The 17,009-nt window shown below is 48.9% G+C and overlaps 1 protein-coding gene across 3 annotated transcripts; it reads right to left on the bottom strand.

Annotated features, from left to right (window-relative positions):
* Window positions 1-1,500: 1,500 nt before the first annotated feature.
* TMEM120B (transmembrane protein 120B) lies at window positions 1,501-15,493 on the bottom strand. Of its 3 annotated transcripts, none has more exons than XM_068412204.1 (12): window positions 15,376-15,493; window positions 11,867-11,985; window positions 10,773-10,889; window positions 9,926-9,985; window positions 9,254-9,349; window positions 8,118-8,207; window positions 5,959-6,024; window positions 4,950-5,011; window positions 4,617-4,709; window positions 4,144-4,208; window positions 3,917-3,989; window positions 1,501-2,959 (listed from the first exon to the last, which is right to left on the bottom strand). In XM_068412204.1, exons 1-12 carry the CDS (start codon window positions 15,442-15,444, stop codon window positions 2,883-2,885), a joined length of 987 nt encoding a protein of 328 aa, XP_068268305.1. In that variant the 5' UTR covers window positions 15,445-15,493; the 3' UTR covers window positions 1,501-2,882. The 3 variants fall into 3 exon arrangements, with proteins under 3 accessions (XP_068268305.1, XP_068268303.1, XP_068268304.1); XM_068412202.1 differs by having other exon boundaries at window positions 3,921-3,989; XM_068412203.1 differs by having other exon boundaries at window positions 3,921-3,989; window positions 5,962-6,024.
* Window positions 15,494-17,009: the final 1,516 nt, after the last annotated feature.

The raw sequence follows: 17,009 nt of genomic DNA, 5'->3' as shown, positions 1-17,009 counted from the left end.
GGTATGAGTTAGTTAGCCTCCAGCTGCCCCCAGAGCACACAGATGGAGCATCCACTGCTGCCCCTGTACTACTGGGCCAGCTTTGCAGAGCTGCATCTTTCGAGGTCTCCTTGCTAGGCGTGCTGCTGGAACAGAAAGGGGGTTTTATCAGTGGAAATACATCGTTTGCTCCAATTCAGAAATGGAATAGCATGGATAATTTACAGCACTCAGAGTTAGAAGTACTCCAAGCAGCTACTATGTGTTATGTAAAGTCTGTTTTACAATAAACTTAGTTTATTTAATACATGACAAATGCAAATATTGGTGCATGCTAGAGGGAAATACTTAACTCACGTTCATTAACTGATGAAATCATCTCTACTGCTATGAATTAAGATTTTCTCTGTTGTGATGAAGGTGTCTGTTTAAGGATAAGGGATGCTCCCACTGCACAGCCTAGTAAATGTGCCTCAAATTTCCTAGTCCTTTTGCACATCCCATGCAGTGAGATTGCAGATTTGGGGAGCAGTCACTAGTTTGTAGCAATCATAAACCAAACCCTCGATGGGGAAGGAGGTTTCTGCCGTAATAAATCACAGAATCAACCAGGTTGGAAGAGCCCTCTGGGATCATCGAGTCCAACCATTGCCCTGACACCACCATGTCAACTAGACCAGGGCACTAAGTGCCATGTCCAGTCTTTTCTTAAACACATCCAGGTGTTGCTGAAAGCTTTCTGCATAAGGCAAACTACAGCCTGTCCTAAGGGAGAATACATAGGACTGTGTAATGGTAACAAGACACAACCTTTGGCCAAGTGTAGGTGCTGCATGCCAGGGGTCTACTATTAGAGAAACACTGTACGTAGACCATGGTAACAGCTCATCATGCCAACTTCATGCAACTTTATCCTCTGCTGGTTACATGATCAGCTGGTGAAAAGCTCTGGTTTGGAGTGAGCCATCATTATTTTACATGCAGGGTAAAGATCTTGATCCTTGAAATCTTACTTTTTTTGTCCTTTCTTCCCCTAACTTGTTTTGATTTAATTAAGGTTTGTGAATCCCTACGAGCTTAAAATGGAAAATTTAAAAAAAAAAAATTAAAAATTACAAGTTTGTGCACATCTTTGACTATAGAAAAATCTTGAAGAATTGTGCAGCCGTTCTCCACGAGAAGACGTTTGTCAGTAGAAGACACAGAACCACATCACCTTACCGAGTACGAAACTGAAACATCAACCTGCAGGAAGTTACTGCATTTACCCTCAGCTCCACGGTGGGAATCTTTCTTGTTTTTTTTAATCCGTCCTGAACTCAAATTACTCACCATGTGCAGAGCTCCCCACCCTGGAGGACCAGGTCCACTGCTCAGATCCAGCAGGTTCCAGCATCGCTCTCAAAATAAAACGATTTACATTTCATAAATTGAGAGTTCAAAGGATAAAAAAACCCAAACCAACCCCACAGTTTGCAGAAGTCAAAAGTTAACGTAGCAAGATACAGCCCAGCTAGTGTGAAAATTGTTCAAAATATGCAAATTGCAATTTATTGTTCATGCCCACAGGACAGTGACATGGTAATTTTGCTAGCCTTGCAGCAACAGAAGAGCTGATGAAACCATTTCAAGTCCGTAGTGCATATATATTTCTTCATGAGAGGCTTACTGGGAGAAGGGCATCACTTTCAGATCACGCTCTGCCAAAACATACGCCCAGTTTGGGCTTTGTGCTGGCTCAAAGGAAGCCTTCACAGCTGGGAAAGATGCTGCCTAAAGCAGCTCACGACACTGCGCTGGCCTGAGGAGGTACCAACGTTACAGCACCCAAAACAAAGCTTATTTGAATGAGTAAGTTTAAGTTCCAGCAGCACAAGGAGTTAAGCAGGACAGCAGTCAGTGTTTGCCCTCTGCCATCCTCCTGAACCTCTGATCCTCCTGAGTGTTCACATTCTCTTTAAGTATTGGTACAAGTGCAGCATCTAAATACAGTATTTAAGATTTCTGCTGAGCCTGTCCTCCCCTTTCCAGAACGGCACCAGGAACAAAAAAATATTGAAAACAGAAACCAAAGTGCAACTGCGCTTATTGCCACTCATCAAGGCCATTGTACGGAAAAACAGCGTCTCAAAAACCCACCCCAAAGGGCAGTGTGTTTGTTATTAAAAAGGGGCTGAAGCAGCTGCATATTGAACGGTTTATTTTAGGTCTTTTCCAGGCCTGGACAGATGACCTGGTCTCCCTGGAAGAAGGCTAGCAGACTTCCCTGCCATTTAAAAACTGCTTTTGCTTGCTTGTTTTTGTTTTCAAAAGAGGAATCCTCTTTAAATAGCTTTTTAAAAGTGTATATAGCAGCAGTATGGTACAAAGATGGGCTTTGGGTTTTTTTTTCACAGTATACACAGGTTAGTATTGCCACTGAAAATATCCCTTAAACGCCTTTAAAAACAGCATTCGGTCTGTATGACCAATCGCCCTGGAGTGTTCGTACACCTTTGCAAATCCAATACCCAGAATTTAAATAATAAAACTGGAAAGTGTTAAATACCATTCCAGAATTGGAATTACAGTAGATCCCACATTCTCCCAATGCTGGCGCTTCACCAGGCAGGTGCATGCTGCTCTATATACAGAAAAAAAAACCACAAGCAAACATGTTTTGTATTAAATATACATAAATAGCAGGACTGCGGACTGGAGAGCCATGCTTGCGTAATACTGAGTCTGTGCTGGCAGAGCCCAGATCCTTCACCAAACACGGGGACGGACGAGTCCTTCTGAGCCCGTCCATCATGGAGCTGGGGTTTGGCAGGATCCATCCCAAAGGCAGCGCCTGCTGCAGGCACAGGGACAGCAGCCGGGGGGTTCACAGCTTCTTCATTTTGTCTTTGTTTTTCTGGAGTTTAGTGTGCACCACTTTGAGAGTAGTGAGGAAGTTCCCGAGGAAGAGCAGCAGAAACGTGAGTGCCAACACAAAAACCTGAGAGGGGAGAAGGAGGAGGGAAAAAAAAAGGTGAGAGCTGAGGATGTTGCTTGGGCCACAGTTCAGCGAGCTCTGATGGGGCTTGGTTGGCAAGGCCAGGGATCCGTTAGCACACGAGGAGAGATCATCGTAGCCAAATACACATCCACACATCCAGCTGTGTGGGTTAGTGGGAAGTATATTTTTATCATCCTTTTAGTAGCATTTACTACTTTTTAATATTACAACATGGATTATACTTGGTGTAGGTGGACTCTACCAGACAGTAAAATCAAATCATTGAAGTCCAATCTAATGGATTAACGTTACGCTACAAGCACTGTCACTGAACAGCAGCGGCACGGGCGTGGGGAAGGACACGTTTCTGGGAGAAGCTGTGTTCCTCCTGTTAGGGCAGTGAACACAGCGAGCACACCAGCTACAGCAAGATCTGACCAAGCTAGAGACCATCAGATAATCTACACCACCACACGCGCGGTGTGGCCCAAGAAAATGGATAGACATGTTTGATGGGTGACAGCAACTGAGAAAACAAGTGGAAAGATCCCTAAAAGCGGGGCAATAAAGTGCACAGTATGTTTTTACAGCGATTCACTGCCATTGTTTTTTTTGTCATCATATTTTTGTATGCGTAACGCATGGATCAGCCATAAAGAACCACCAGCAGCTCGGCAGCCCTTGCTATTAAATGCCCATATACACAAACAATACAGAGAGATATTTACCCACAAACATTTTCTTCCCCCTACACCCTCTGCCTTTCAATTTGTGCAGTCACCCGTGGGTGCAAGTTTCCCTACAGTAACTCACATTTATTTTGAGTTCTCTTGTATAGGCTCAGTGCCACATCATGCTGAGATATTTAGATGGGGTCAGATGCCCAAATATCTTTAGGGGTTTTGTTAAACACCCCCTCGCCCCCTGCTCTGTGCTTTTTCTAAGCAGAACCAACACCCACCTGCCATTCTTTGCAGTCCTTATGCCTCGACAATCCGAAAAGCGTGATTGCATTATATAGCTGCCAGAACTACAAAGGGAAAAAAAAAAAGCAATTTCATTAGTAGCAAAAATAAAAACCACCTTAGAAACATTTGTCACGGGCGTGTGTGATCCAAAGCACCTTTTTATGGTGCTGTGACCACCCTGTGCTGCAGAGGGAGGAATGGGATTGCCTGACTTACATGCCCAAAGAACAAGAAGGGAAGGAGAAACGTCAGCCCCCGCCACATCCAGGACTGAAATCCTTCTGGAAAAGGTTAACAGAAGAGGCAGAGAGTGAGCACAGAAGAGCCAGGACTGGAGCTGCAGTCCTCCCCGCCCAGATGGCTGTTCCCATCCTGCTCTGCAATAACCAGCCAATTTAAAATACAGACTCGAAGGTGTGGTGATGGAAGAAGGATGAAGATGGGGATGACCAAAACCTCCATCTTAACCCTTGCAAAAGCTGAGGGAGATCAGAGCCCTCTGCTCACGACCCACAGGACCTGAGGAGGGGGATAAAAGCCTCGCTCCCCTTCCTGCCTTAGCACACAAGCAGCAGGGCGGGGGGTGGCAGCTCTGCAACGCTCGCTCTCGGAAGGCCACACAGCCCTGTCCCTGTCACTGCACCTAAAACCCGTGCAAAAACTTTGCAAAGCACTGCAGAAAACCTCACCTACTGTAAGGTCCAGGTGGTTTCTCTCCCCCAAAGCACGGAGTCTATAAAGGCAGCCCCTCTGATAATAATACTGTAGGAACTGGACACAACCTGGAGAAGGAGAGAGAAAACATCATTGCACTGGCTATTCAGAAGTATGATAAACTGTTTTAATGTTTGCTCCAAGAGCATTTAATTATTGTTCATATTTGTACATTGCATATTTGTACGCTATCTTTATATTCCTACAGTTTAACACTACAGTATTTACCAAACAGGAGTATTTTCTTCTAAGCACATAAGATACACAACTTTTTTATCCCATGAATTAGCAAGGTAAGATATACTCACTCTGAAATATTGAAAATGCTAAAAATTGACTGCGAAACATTTGATACATGAGTCCATCTGGCCTGAAAGCAAAATACAAAGGAAGTCTGTTTGTTTGATGACAAGCACACGAGGCAGCACCCTTCCCCTTTACAGCCACACCAGATCCCACCAGCAAACGAAGCGAGCGGCTGGTACCCAGCCTGCCCACCCCGTCAGGAGCCCAGACAGGGTGCTGCACCCGCATGTCACAACTCTGGCGTGTAGGAAACGCTCCCATTGATTAGGTTTCCCCTCTAGATCCTGCCCCCTCATTCATTTACCTATCACAATTTGCTCCAGGCAGTGACCAAAGCTGTTCAGCAGCATCTGCATCAAGAATCCAAGCGCTGGAGCAGGGGGTGGTTCTGCTCCCTATCCTAAGGGTAGTTCAGACAGACAGAGGACAGGGGACCTTCTGCTCCAGCCACTGCGTCATTCCCTTACAGATTCAGGAGCAGAAACATTTGTTGTTTTAAAACAATTTTTAATTATTAACTAATCATTTCATGCCAAAGTTGAGACGGGTTGCACAGGCTCCATACGCAGGGCACATCGCTGCGTTGTCTGGCCAACACCACCACCCGTGGGAAGGTAACTTGCATTTTTGGCTTTACACTCTGTTTGTAATCTGGGTTCAGTAAAGGCACCAAACAGATCCATTTTGTGGTGTCCTCCCTCTAAAGCAAAGTGCTGCTTGTTTGCTTAGTCACACAGAGACAGAAACTGGGAGACTTGCAGAGATTTTGCTACCATCAGTGCAACTATGGCTTAGGGTCTGGGTTGGTTTCTTTTTTTAAATCAGCAATGTAAATGCAAACTTGCAGTGTTGTATTTATCACTGAAAACATCTGTAACATCAGACAAATATTAAGTCTGATGCTTCCCCATGTGCCCACAGCTTCGTAGACATGCTGGATTTAAACGCTCAGATGATGCAAACACCGTGAAACAGGCGTGAAGCACCTCAAGCAGGCGAAAGCAGACTCACCACGTTAACATTACTCCAGACAGGAACGTGGAAACGTAGTGATGAGACACCCACCAGCCTTTGATCCTGAACAGAAAAAACGTGGCAGTTAGATGAGAAACATGGATTTTAGCATTGTAAGTCTGGCTTTACAGGCAAAAAATTATCCTGACCTGGGGGAGGAGGAAGGACAGGGAACAAAATTAGCCCAACTCAAGCAGAAGGGGTGCTGTGGAACCCTGTCCTGGCAACATGGCTTAGGCAGGGGCACAAATCCAGGACTGCTGGGGGGAGGCTCAGGACCGGGGCACATCTCGCGTGCTCCCACGAGTTCTCCAGCACAGCAGGCAGCAGCAGTCCCCACAGCACACGGTACCACGGTGACTAACAATGCACAAGTTTCAGCCCACACACCCTTTTTTTTTTTTTCCATGCCATGCAAAGAAGTGACTTTCCAAGTCCTTCCTATGAGGTGGCTGATTCTTTCAGACACAAACACTGCAGAAAGCTCAGAAAATTACAGCGAAGTGAGCAAGGGCTGTAGCAAGGCAGAATCAAGAAGTGAAGAGCTTCTCCCGGGATGGCACTGCTTTGGAAACTAAGCCAACATGGTGAGTTAATCTGGGGCATTTCCAACCAAAGGTGTGCGACCTCATTAACACAAGACAGCACCCAAGTCGCTGTGACCAGCCTCTGTGGATGCAGCCAGCCCAGCCTCAGAGGTTTCTCTGCTGGCCTCAGGCAAGCAACTTTACATCCCCATGCTTTGTTTTTTCCTCTTCGTCTCCGACCCCACAGCAATCCTCCCCTCTCTGGAAAGCACCCCAAAACAAGACATCCTGCCCGCAGTAGCCCTGGGGACAGCCGTGCTTGCAGAAGAGACTGCTTCATCCCTGCTGCCCGCGGTCAGCGCTGAGAACCGTGTCCTCAAGCAGCTCCCCAAAATCAGCCCATTTTTAAGATTTTGCCCAAGACACCTGCTTGGATCAGGAGTCGCGACAAGCATCCCACCAGCAATGCCAAGACAAGGCTCCCAGAAACGCTCCCTCCTGTCCCCATTTCAAGGAGATCATGGAAGCAACTGGCTTCAGAGAGGGAAGGGACTGGCTGAAACAAGGGGCCAGGAGCTGCCCCCAGCTGATCATTAGTCATTGCTACTTAATTAGGACAACACTGACTCCCGCCACTAACACAAGTGCTGGCCCACCCCTGTACAAGCACCACTCAAGGGAGTGTACAAGTTCTCTGTGCGGCGTTCAGAGCAAGAGTGCGTGTGGGAAGCTGGGCTAACGCGATGCTGGCTGCTCGGAAGGTGGCAAACAAGACAAGTTAGAAGCCCAATTAATTAATGCACCAGGGAGCTGCAAACGTTGCAGCAGCAGCAGCCACTCACCCAGCTGCAAACCTACACGCGTGGGAAGAGACCTGGCGGATTGCTGCGGTTTCCCCGCTCCAGCCCATCTGGGTGATGAAAAACAGGGACATGCAGCCACCAGGTTATTGCTAAAATCTAACACCAGACTCCAGGTTAAGTCAAGTCACACAAGTGCAAACTCAAGCAACTTCTCGACCCAGCCCTAAGGGAGGTGCTCCAGGATCAATTCACAAGCAGGACCTCACCACCCTGCCTTAGGATACCCCCACTAAGGGTGCCATAAAAGAAACAAGGGCTTGGAGTACGGATCATCTTTCAGTTAACTTCTCCCAGGGGTTCACTTGTGTTCCCAGCTCTTTATACAATTATCCTCTAACCTCCAACTTTCCCTTGATACAACTGTAATTTAGTCGGACACTTCACGAGATGCGGCAGTGACCTGCGGAGCAGCCACGCTAACTGCCAGGCGTAGAGCCAGTGCCTCAGGTTGGTCCTGTCACCACACACACTTACACCCCAGACCACATCTACAACTAACCCATAGCTACCAAAAAACATCCAACATTTTGGACCATGAGCTTATAGACTTTTAGGAACTGCACCTTCTCCTCCCTCCCCAAACCTCTGGTGGCCACACCTGCCCTTGGAAGTGACCAAGGAGGGAGATGAAGACAAGAGACCCTGCAGAGAGGCATCAGTGTCTCGGATTTGCTGGGCTTCAGGCCAAGCTGAATCCCCTTTTGTTGCTTGTTTTTCTTTTGAGGACATTTCATGCTTTAATTAATTTTTGCAGGTGCCACGGTACCTTGATCCATTGCTAATGAGAATGCTTTCCCGTATCGTCAGCGTGCAGTAATACCACACTAACAGAAAGTTAAACACTTCATCTGTCACCCTGTTAAACAGAAAAAACACAGTAAAAAAAAAAAGCCTGTTAATTATAAAGACACATTCAAAAAAATCCCTATTTTTCCTCCCTCCCCTTGGGCGAATGAAAACCTGCCCAAGTGAGGCCACGGACACGAAGCCCCAGCCCTGAACATCTCTAATCCACACGCAGAACTGCACACATTGGCACCACCATGGGGCTCAGAGCCCTTCCCTCCGGGAAGTGCCCCGAGATACAACACCGCAGATCTTGAGCTGATAAGCAGGTGTGCAGACATGACATTAATTCCTTCCGAAGGAGAGAAAGCACCATGGAAGCAGCGGATGATCCAATTTAGAGAGGCATTTCCAGACTAATTCAATGAGGAGATTCCATGAGATCTATATAAATCCAATCAACTGAAAGAGCAGAAGAGCTCTTTCCACTCGGGGGGCAAAAGAGACATTTATTTTTATTTTGCCATTTGCAAACCCCCGAAGCCAAGGGGATTTGGGGCAGCATCATTCCCTGGTACAATCCTGCGTTCACCCCAGACCCACAGAGACCTCAGTGGAAGTGCCCAGCTCCAACACCTTCCTGTTTTTTAAGCAAAACTAATTACTGGAAGCTCGTTGGTGCTCAGACACTTTATCACGACCTGGAGATAACATTTCAGGACTGACCATTTCATGCAAATCCTCTTTTGTTGCATTTCCAACCCCAGAGCTGTGGCACGGTGCCAGTCTCTGCCTGGGACAACCCGCGAGCAAAACCAACTGTTTGTTCCCAAGCACAGCAAGATGCCAGAAAAACAACAGGTCAGGAAACGTGATGTTGGACTTCTCTTAGTTACAAGAGACTCCAAAAAAAGTTAAACAAGGAAAAGCAAGTAGCTAAAATACAGGTCCTGCCGGTGTTGAAGAGGAGGTGTAAAAGCTGTCCTGCTGTCCAGCTACTCAAAGCCTAAACATTGCCAGAGCCCGTCTCACCGTCACTAACAGAAGAGGACAGTTAGTTCAAACCCAGCACATTTTTAATCAACATACTTGATTAAAAGTAAAAATGCTGCTTACCTGTAGTGGAGAATAAACCTGCAGGCGACAGCCCCGAGTAACAAGATTATTGTCAGATAAAGTTTGAACTTCTCATACTCGTCCTTGTAGGCAAACCTGGAAGGGAACAGCCGCCGTTTATGGACACAAATGGGTGTTTTACTGGAACGTGGCTTCATTTTTTTCAAACCAAACACAAATCCACATGCCAAGCCCACAGACACAAGGTTTGGCTTGAAACATTTAGAAAACTCGGGGACAGCTGTGAAAGGCAGTGTTGTGCCTGCAGGGTCTGTGTAGGCTGCACAGCCATTACGCTGCAAGACAGCGTAACTCAATGGCTTAAGTCCATAAGAGCTGGTTTCTGGGTTGGCATGATAAGATTAAAAAAAATAATAATCTCCATTTTCTGAAGCACTGGATGCCTAGAAGTCACATTACCATTTTTCACTGCAAGACCCCCCTCACAATTAAGGCAACAGGCTGGGCTGGGCTTAAAAGCAAGTGGGCAGAATCCACTGGAGCTACACGAAGCATTAGCTTGGCCCCATGTCATGGTCCGACTTGCCCACCCTCAACATTTCATCTTTTATCAGATCTAAGAGAAACCCATTCCCATCTCTGGACTTCAGTCCATGCCCACAGCTGGCCCCAGAGAAACCCAAATTCACACACGTGGAAACGCTCACTTACTTTGCTTGGTTACTCAGGAGAGTTACATTCACATTTCCCAGCACCAGATTTAAGTACAGGCTGGAAAACAAAAACAAACAAGGGCGGACCCATGTAAATCTGTTTTATTTGAACGCTGCAGGATGACCCAGATCAGAGCTGAAGGGACCAGCGCATCTGCTGAAGCCAGATTTGCTGTAGGTTTGTAATTCATGCAAACTGGAGAGAGAGTCTACAGAAGAGTATTTAAATGTGGAAAGATTGGTCAGCATTTCCAAGAAGTTAGAGAAAAGGTTTATTTGCCTGGTTCCTTTTCTGCGCTACAGTCTAAGGGTGAGATATGTAGTGTGCGCTGTCCAAAATCAAAAATAATGGGGAGAAATTGGAAGAAAAGTTTCTGACAGAAACTTCCAAGGGGCTGCAGCATCACACAGCCCCTGACAACTGAAAGAAATTTGTCCTAGCAACCTCACTTGAAGCAAAGTGTAAGTTTTAAGTCAGTTGAAAACACTATTTAAAAAAAAAAAAAAAAAATAAGAGAGAAAATTCTTGTGCTGATTTAGTCTTTAAAAAATTAGCACAGGAAAACATCAGTGTGAGAAGGTGAATTGTACAATCTCTTGCCAATGCAGGATTACTTTTCTTTTAACAAGAAAACCTGTACTGCCTACATGCAGTACATTTACCTACACTTCCACCTAATGAATCCTGTGTACGACTGACACAGCACCTCAGCAAGAGATCTATGACTAACCCAGTTTTACATGTATTTCTTCAACATGCACATTATCCTTCAGGAACACCACCACTGTGAACACTTAAAATCTCAGCCTTCCCAGAGCCCGTGCCTCCACAGCAGAGCACATACCCGTTCTTCTTCGGCAAGTAGGCTTCCATGTCGAAGAAGGCATTTTGCCTCTCCTTGATCTGGGTGCTGATCTCCTGAATGAGAGCGAACTCTTCCGGACTCGCTCTGGGCTTGCACCTGCAAGAACACAGAAACAAGATCTTCCTGTTCATGTTTTTACCACCTTGTTATTTAAAGGAAAATAATGTTGTCATAAAACCCACACTGTTAAAAAGCCAACTGCGTGAGTCAATGACATTGCGTGCTTTGCCTCTGTATTTCTGCAATATCATTTGGCTGATCTTATTTCACTGTTTGGTTTATGTCACTGTAGGTTATTTCAACCAGCTGGTTTATAAATCAGCTGCTCTTTTCACCTCAGCTCAGTGACAGGATCCCCTACTTCTTCCCTAGCAGAGCACTTAGGGAATATTGTGCTTTTTTGCAGGAACTCCTTCCACTTTGGGAACTTTGGGCATGGTTTCAGGCACTGCCCTGGCAGAGGCTGCAACTCTTCAGGCATGAAATATTTCAGGATGTAACAAAACACAAAGCTGATGATTTACTGACAAACTGCGGTTTTACCAATTAACGTACAACAGAGAGCAGTGCACAGCAGCGTTAGCAATCTGTGGTGTCAGGGGTGGTATATTCAGACCTGCACACAAGGAATTTAGCCCGTGGCTCCTGGGGATCAGCTGAGCAGCCAGAGACAGTTCCCTCCTGTAAATCCACCCAGGGAGCGAGTTACACCTTCAGGTTCAAGGACTGGTGCTGCTCTTCCAGCACACCTTACAGAGCAAAGCTTTGCTCACCCACCAAAACACGTGGACCAAAAGCTGTACGGTCCTGCAGCGTACGGCACATACTGCAAGGATGCAAACCCACACAGGCTCCCTCACAGATGATCTTTATTTACAGGACTCCATCTCTCACGGGGTTATGAACATTTTACCTGACTGTGATAGATGGAGGTGACTCAAGAATAATAAGGAGCAAAATTACCACCGTGACACAGATTGCGTATTAAAATGCTAAAAATCAAAACGTTTCAGCCCTTTGGGAAGGAGAAACATCCCATCCCCGCCTCCTCCACCCTCCAGGTCTCCCGTTACCGTTGCAGTCTGTGCTTCAGATCCCTTAGCGTCTTCTTCTGCCGGTGTATGGAGCTGCTGCAGGCTGTCTGCAAGCTGGTGACTTCTTCCAGTTTCTGCCTGTAAACTTTGTGTGTTTCCTGCAGGAAAAAGAGATGATTGGTAGGAAGAGCCCTTCTAGGTTACATATTTTGGTCCTCGCCTCTGAAGAAAGCAAGCAAAACCCTGGGTTTGGGGGAGTCAACAGGCACCCCTGCAAACAAGCAAGGAGGGGGCGATGTCAAACCAGCGCGGATCCAACGCGGCTTAAACGGACACCAATGAAGTTCCTGCAAACGAAGAGCATCCTCTGCGCTCATCTCATTTCCTCTTTCTAACGAGCTTTCCCACTCAGGAGCTCCTCATTCCCGTCCCACCCTGTAACAAAGCCCTAATCGCCCGTTTCATCCCAATCTGTCCCCATCACGTGGGTGGCTCGATGACAGAGCAGGAACTCTGATTTCACAGCCAGGTTAAATCTGGGGAAAAAAGAAGAAAGATGAGGACACAGAGGGAAAACCCACAAAACCACCCACAGACCCACGCCTGGGGGTTTCGATGCCTCCTGGCCACCACTGCCATCTCGACCCCATGTATGTTCAAGCAACCTACACAAGAGCTTAACCCATCCCCTGCCTGCGGTACTAGATGCTCCTTGAGGAACAACTTCATCGCAGCTTGTTGATCCTCTAAAGTCCTGAATTAGTGTTTGACTGGCCATAACGAGGACACGCTAACCAACTGCAAGCACACTGAGAGGTGCCTCTGCTCGGGAATAAATGTGTTCTGCTTTTCTGCCCTTTCCAATGATTTCACCACCCTCCCGGGTGCAGGGAGACCTTGGGAAGAGCTAACCAGACACCAAGCAATGCCCTCTGGGCAAGTTTTCTTTTTAAGACCTTTAATAACTTGGAAACCAGAGTTAGTGCCAAGGAGAGAAGGCACAGGTTAAATGGTTATTTGCACGGCTGCTTTATCTACCCACACATCAACGACCACAGAAAATTACCACCGGTTTTCCCAGAGCATAACCATAGTGGTAAAACCACACAAAACACGTCTTTGCTCTCCTCCTCCTTAGGACCCGGCTGGTAGCTGTTCATTCTTTACAACAGCAATGCAAAACAAGTTCCAGTATCCAATTTAAAAACCTTAATAACCAAACTAACCATGTCCAGGTACCGCAGCTCTCATCGCTTCAGGATTGGTTTGGCTTTGCTTTACTCGTTCAGCTGCTCTACATGACACACAACAGTGTCTTTTAAAAGGCTGGTTCAAAGGGTGTAAGAAGCTCTTCGACAAAAAAAGCATTCAAGGATTTATTGGAAATACAAATAGGCGAGTTGAGAGCTAGTCTACCACTAGCCAAAAAACATCAGGATAATGATTTCAAAATGACACTGGTATTTATAAGAACATAACATTTGCTAATAGTTGCTGCTCCAGAGATGAGGCACTGCCCTGGCAACCCCAACTACAAAACCCCACAGATGTGGCTGAGTAAAAGCGCTCTGCAAACCTGGTGCCCCCCGACCCCATCTCACAGCTGGTCCCCGCTGCCCCGAGCTGCTGCTCGGCAGCATCAGACCCTTGAAGGCCCTCAAGTCAGAGCTTCCCAAACACAAGCGTAGCCCCAAGTGCCCCGTGCCAGCCAGCCTGCACGTCACGGCAGGAGCTACGACCAGAGTCCAAGGTCTTCCTCTGCAGGAGAGGGAAGACACAGCCCCTGACCCAGAACTTACAACGCAATTATAGAATACGAGACAGGGCAGGAGTGCATTGAAACAGAGATCGTTTTGCTCCACGGGGCCAGCACTGCTCTTAACACACACAAAACCTGCCCACCACCAGTTTTTTTTTCCCCCGCTGGCATTGCGCAAGAGACCCTTTCAGTGGAGGTGACCAAAGCACCTTGGAAAATGCCAGCCAGGAGCTCCTTTCAAATGGGACCAGCAGTTCCCACAGAGCCCCCGACCAGCATTTCCAGCCAGAGTCAGGCCAGCCAAAAAGAGTGCTAAAGAGGGGTGATGCAGGCATAGAGGGGGTCAGGCTGCTGCCAGGAAAACCACACTCCTCGAGAGCAAGAGATGCTGCGAGTGTGTCCAAAAAGCCACACGCAAGTGCAAGCACGAGCAGACACCAACATTGAATACTTTCTTACTAGAGAGTTGTGTTTTTTTACTCCCCACATCACGGTTTGACTTCAGTCCAGCTGGGGAGCACGGAACCTTCCTCCAAAGCACATTGCAGCACCACTAGCATCTCGCAGAGCTGGAGCAGAGTCACATCCTCAGGACACTGCTGTGTTCCCCTCAGTTTCCCCTGGGGAAACTGAGGCAGGGATAAGTCATTGACATTTTGCTGTGGTTTAGGTCAGATTTAAGCAGTGTGCTTGGTGAGAAGGCTGGCTGGGAGCAAACAAGTGATCAACAAACCCACACCAGCTGGTGCTCCCCCCCAACACCCAGCCACCACCTTTCCTTCTGTGAACAAGCATACAACCTGAACTGACTTTTAATTAACACAACGAACTAAATCTGGAAATCACACTCTTTTTTTGTGGTGCGTGCTCTGTTTAACAGCCTAGAAGAGGCTAACAGCCATGCACAGCGAGGGCAGCCGGTCGTGTTTTAAAACTGGCTTAAAGATGTAAAGCACGTGTATAGGCACAGCGTGGATGGGGAAGGTTTCTGGCGATAAAAGCAATTTGTAGAAACAGCTCTCAGCCCCTGCTCCGAGGTCTTTCTGTCCCTCAAAGCATTTTTGCCAGCTAAACAGCACCAGAGTCCCTCATATCCCACCTCAGGATATTAAAACCCCCGCCCGGTGCTGCCCGCAGCACCGGCGTTACCCACATCACCCCTTGCGCCCTGCTATGGGTGCACCAAAACGCCGGGTCCCCTTTTTCCACCCTTGCTCCAGCGGTGGGACCCACATCACGTCCCCTCGGGTGCCCCGCTGGACGCCCCCGGGGCTTGGCCGCGGCTCGGTCTGGGGTGTCCCGGCAGCACGCAGCGCCCGGCCGGGCGCACCGGGGCCCGGCGGCGTTCCTGGGCGCACAACCGTGGCCGTGCTCCGTGCGGGCACCCCGGGCCTGCAGCGACGGCGCCGTGCACGCGTGGCCCACCCGGGGCCTCCCCGGGGCTCAGCGAGGACGGGGCGAGCCTCTCCGCACCCCCGGGAGCTCCCTGCTGAGGCTGCCCCAAGGCGGGGGCCTCCCGGGGCAGGGGGTCCGCGGAGGGGTGCGCACCCCGCGCTGCCGGCCCCGCTCCTGCAGGGCCCCCTCCCCGCCTGCGGCAGCGCGCCCAGGGAGGGTGCGGGGGGAGCCCCGGGGGCCAGCCCGGCGCCGTCCCCCCGCCTCACGCAGCAAAGCCGGGGAAAGCAGCGCGAGAGCAGCCGCGGACGCGCAGCGCGGAGCGGCGCTGAAGGCGAAGCCGGGCGAGTCCCCGCGGTGCGGTGCCGCGGAGCCCCGCCGCCGCCCCCCGCCTCACCTGGAGCTGCCGGAACTCCTCCTCCAGCTCCTGCCACTCGCCGCGGCACCGCTCCAGCTGCCCCCTCATGGCGCGGGGGCCGCCGCGCTGCAGCGCGCCCGGCGGCGCGAGCTCTGCCCGCGGCGGCGGCGGCGGCGCGAGCCCGCACCCGGGCCCGGCGGCCACGTGCGCCCCTGACGTCATCGCGCGGTACTAGGCGCGGCGCCGTGGTGGCGCGCGCCACCCGCCGCCCCGCCCCGTCCCCCGCCCGCCTGAGGCGGTGGCTCCCCTCAGCCCGGGGCTTCCCTCAGCCACCGCCCCCAGCCCGGCCCCGCTCACCCCGTGGGGTCCCCCGCGCCTCTCCCGTGTCCCCTCGTGTCATGGCAGAGCTTGAAGCCCTCCGTGGGGCTGGGGAGGGAGGGGAGGAGATAAAACCCTCCGTGTGGCGCTGGCGGAGCCGCCCTGCCGCGCGGACGGTCCCCTCAGAGGGACCTGCTGGCTGAGGCGACCGTGTTACCGAAAAATTGTGACCAAGAAAACTCTCCGGACCAAGTGATAGTTAGAGAAAGCCGGCATTGGTTTATTGGAGCGCTGGGTGCGTGGGGGATCTCCTAGCGTGCACACCGGGAGACAAAAGCACACTCCTTATATACATTATAAAAAAAAGAACATTCTCTCTTTTATTGTAATTAGTGAGGAATTTAGCAGAGACCTTGGATTCTCTAGGAATAAGCACAAGCAAGAGCCTTTCCGCATACCCTTCCCACCAGTGATAACTACAACTTCAAGCGTTATCAGGCCTAGAAGCAAACACTGTCTGCAAAACGTGCAGGTAGCTGCAGAAAGTGCAGTTATTTAGCTGAAAACAAATCACTGAAGGGGAAATTGGTTCTGTTTAAAGGTTACGCAAAGGGGGCCCTTTGGGGCCTACTTCTGCTAAAGTCTCTGGTTATCAACCACACACCTGGGCTGAGGCGGCCCAGTCCAGCCCAGCAGCTGCCTGGGGCCAGGGCACAGCGGGTCGTTAATATCAGAAAAAGAAAATAACGAGGCCATTCCTGGTCTTTTTTATTATTGGAAGAGAAAATGACAGGCAATTCCTGATCTTTTTTATTATTAGGATAATAAGCCGCTTGGCAGCAGGACTGGCAAATTGGGAGCGGGGCCCTCGCAGCGATACCTGTGGAAAATTGTAGGCCTAAACCAGATCTTCTCAGGCCTTTGCAGAGCAAATCTACAAATACAAAATCTCTGTTTTACCTTAGTTAATCCCCAACTCATCAACGTTCACTGCCAGAAAATGTATCAAAGAAATGGAGTTAATAAGTTAAAGATCACAGTGAAATGTGACTGTTTGTTCTTTTGGTGTTAAATTTTGTTTGAGTACATGTAGTTATGTATGTACACTCACATGTGAGCTCCTTTCCTTCACCCTCCAGACTATTTCTGCCCGCAGATTCCACTCATTCTTTTCTCTTACAATAATTGAGGCTGTTTCCTTAGCTGCTTTTCCCCTGTCCTAGATATACTGATTCTTTCCAGCACCGTGCAAGCAGGAAAGGACAAAATACAAATGTGGGTGAGTCCCTATTCTAACATCAGGTGACAATAAGCCATGATAAATAAAATACTTGGCACATGTTCCAACTGGAGAT

The sequence above is a fragment of the Nyctibius grandis genome, chromosome 14, assembly GCF_013368605.1.
Source record: "Nyctibius grandis isolate bNycGra1 chromosome 14, bNycGra1.pri, whole genome shotgun sequence".
Taxonomy (NCBI): Eukaryota; Metazoa; Chordata; class Aves; order Nyctibiiformes; family Nyctibiidae; genus Nyctibius; species Nyctibius grandis.
The sequence above is the reverse complement of the archived record's forward strand: the minus strand, read 5'-3'. Positions and strand labels throughout refer to the sequence as shown.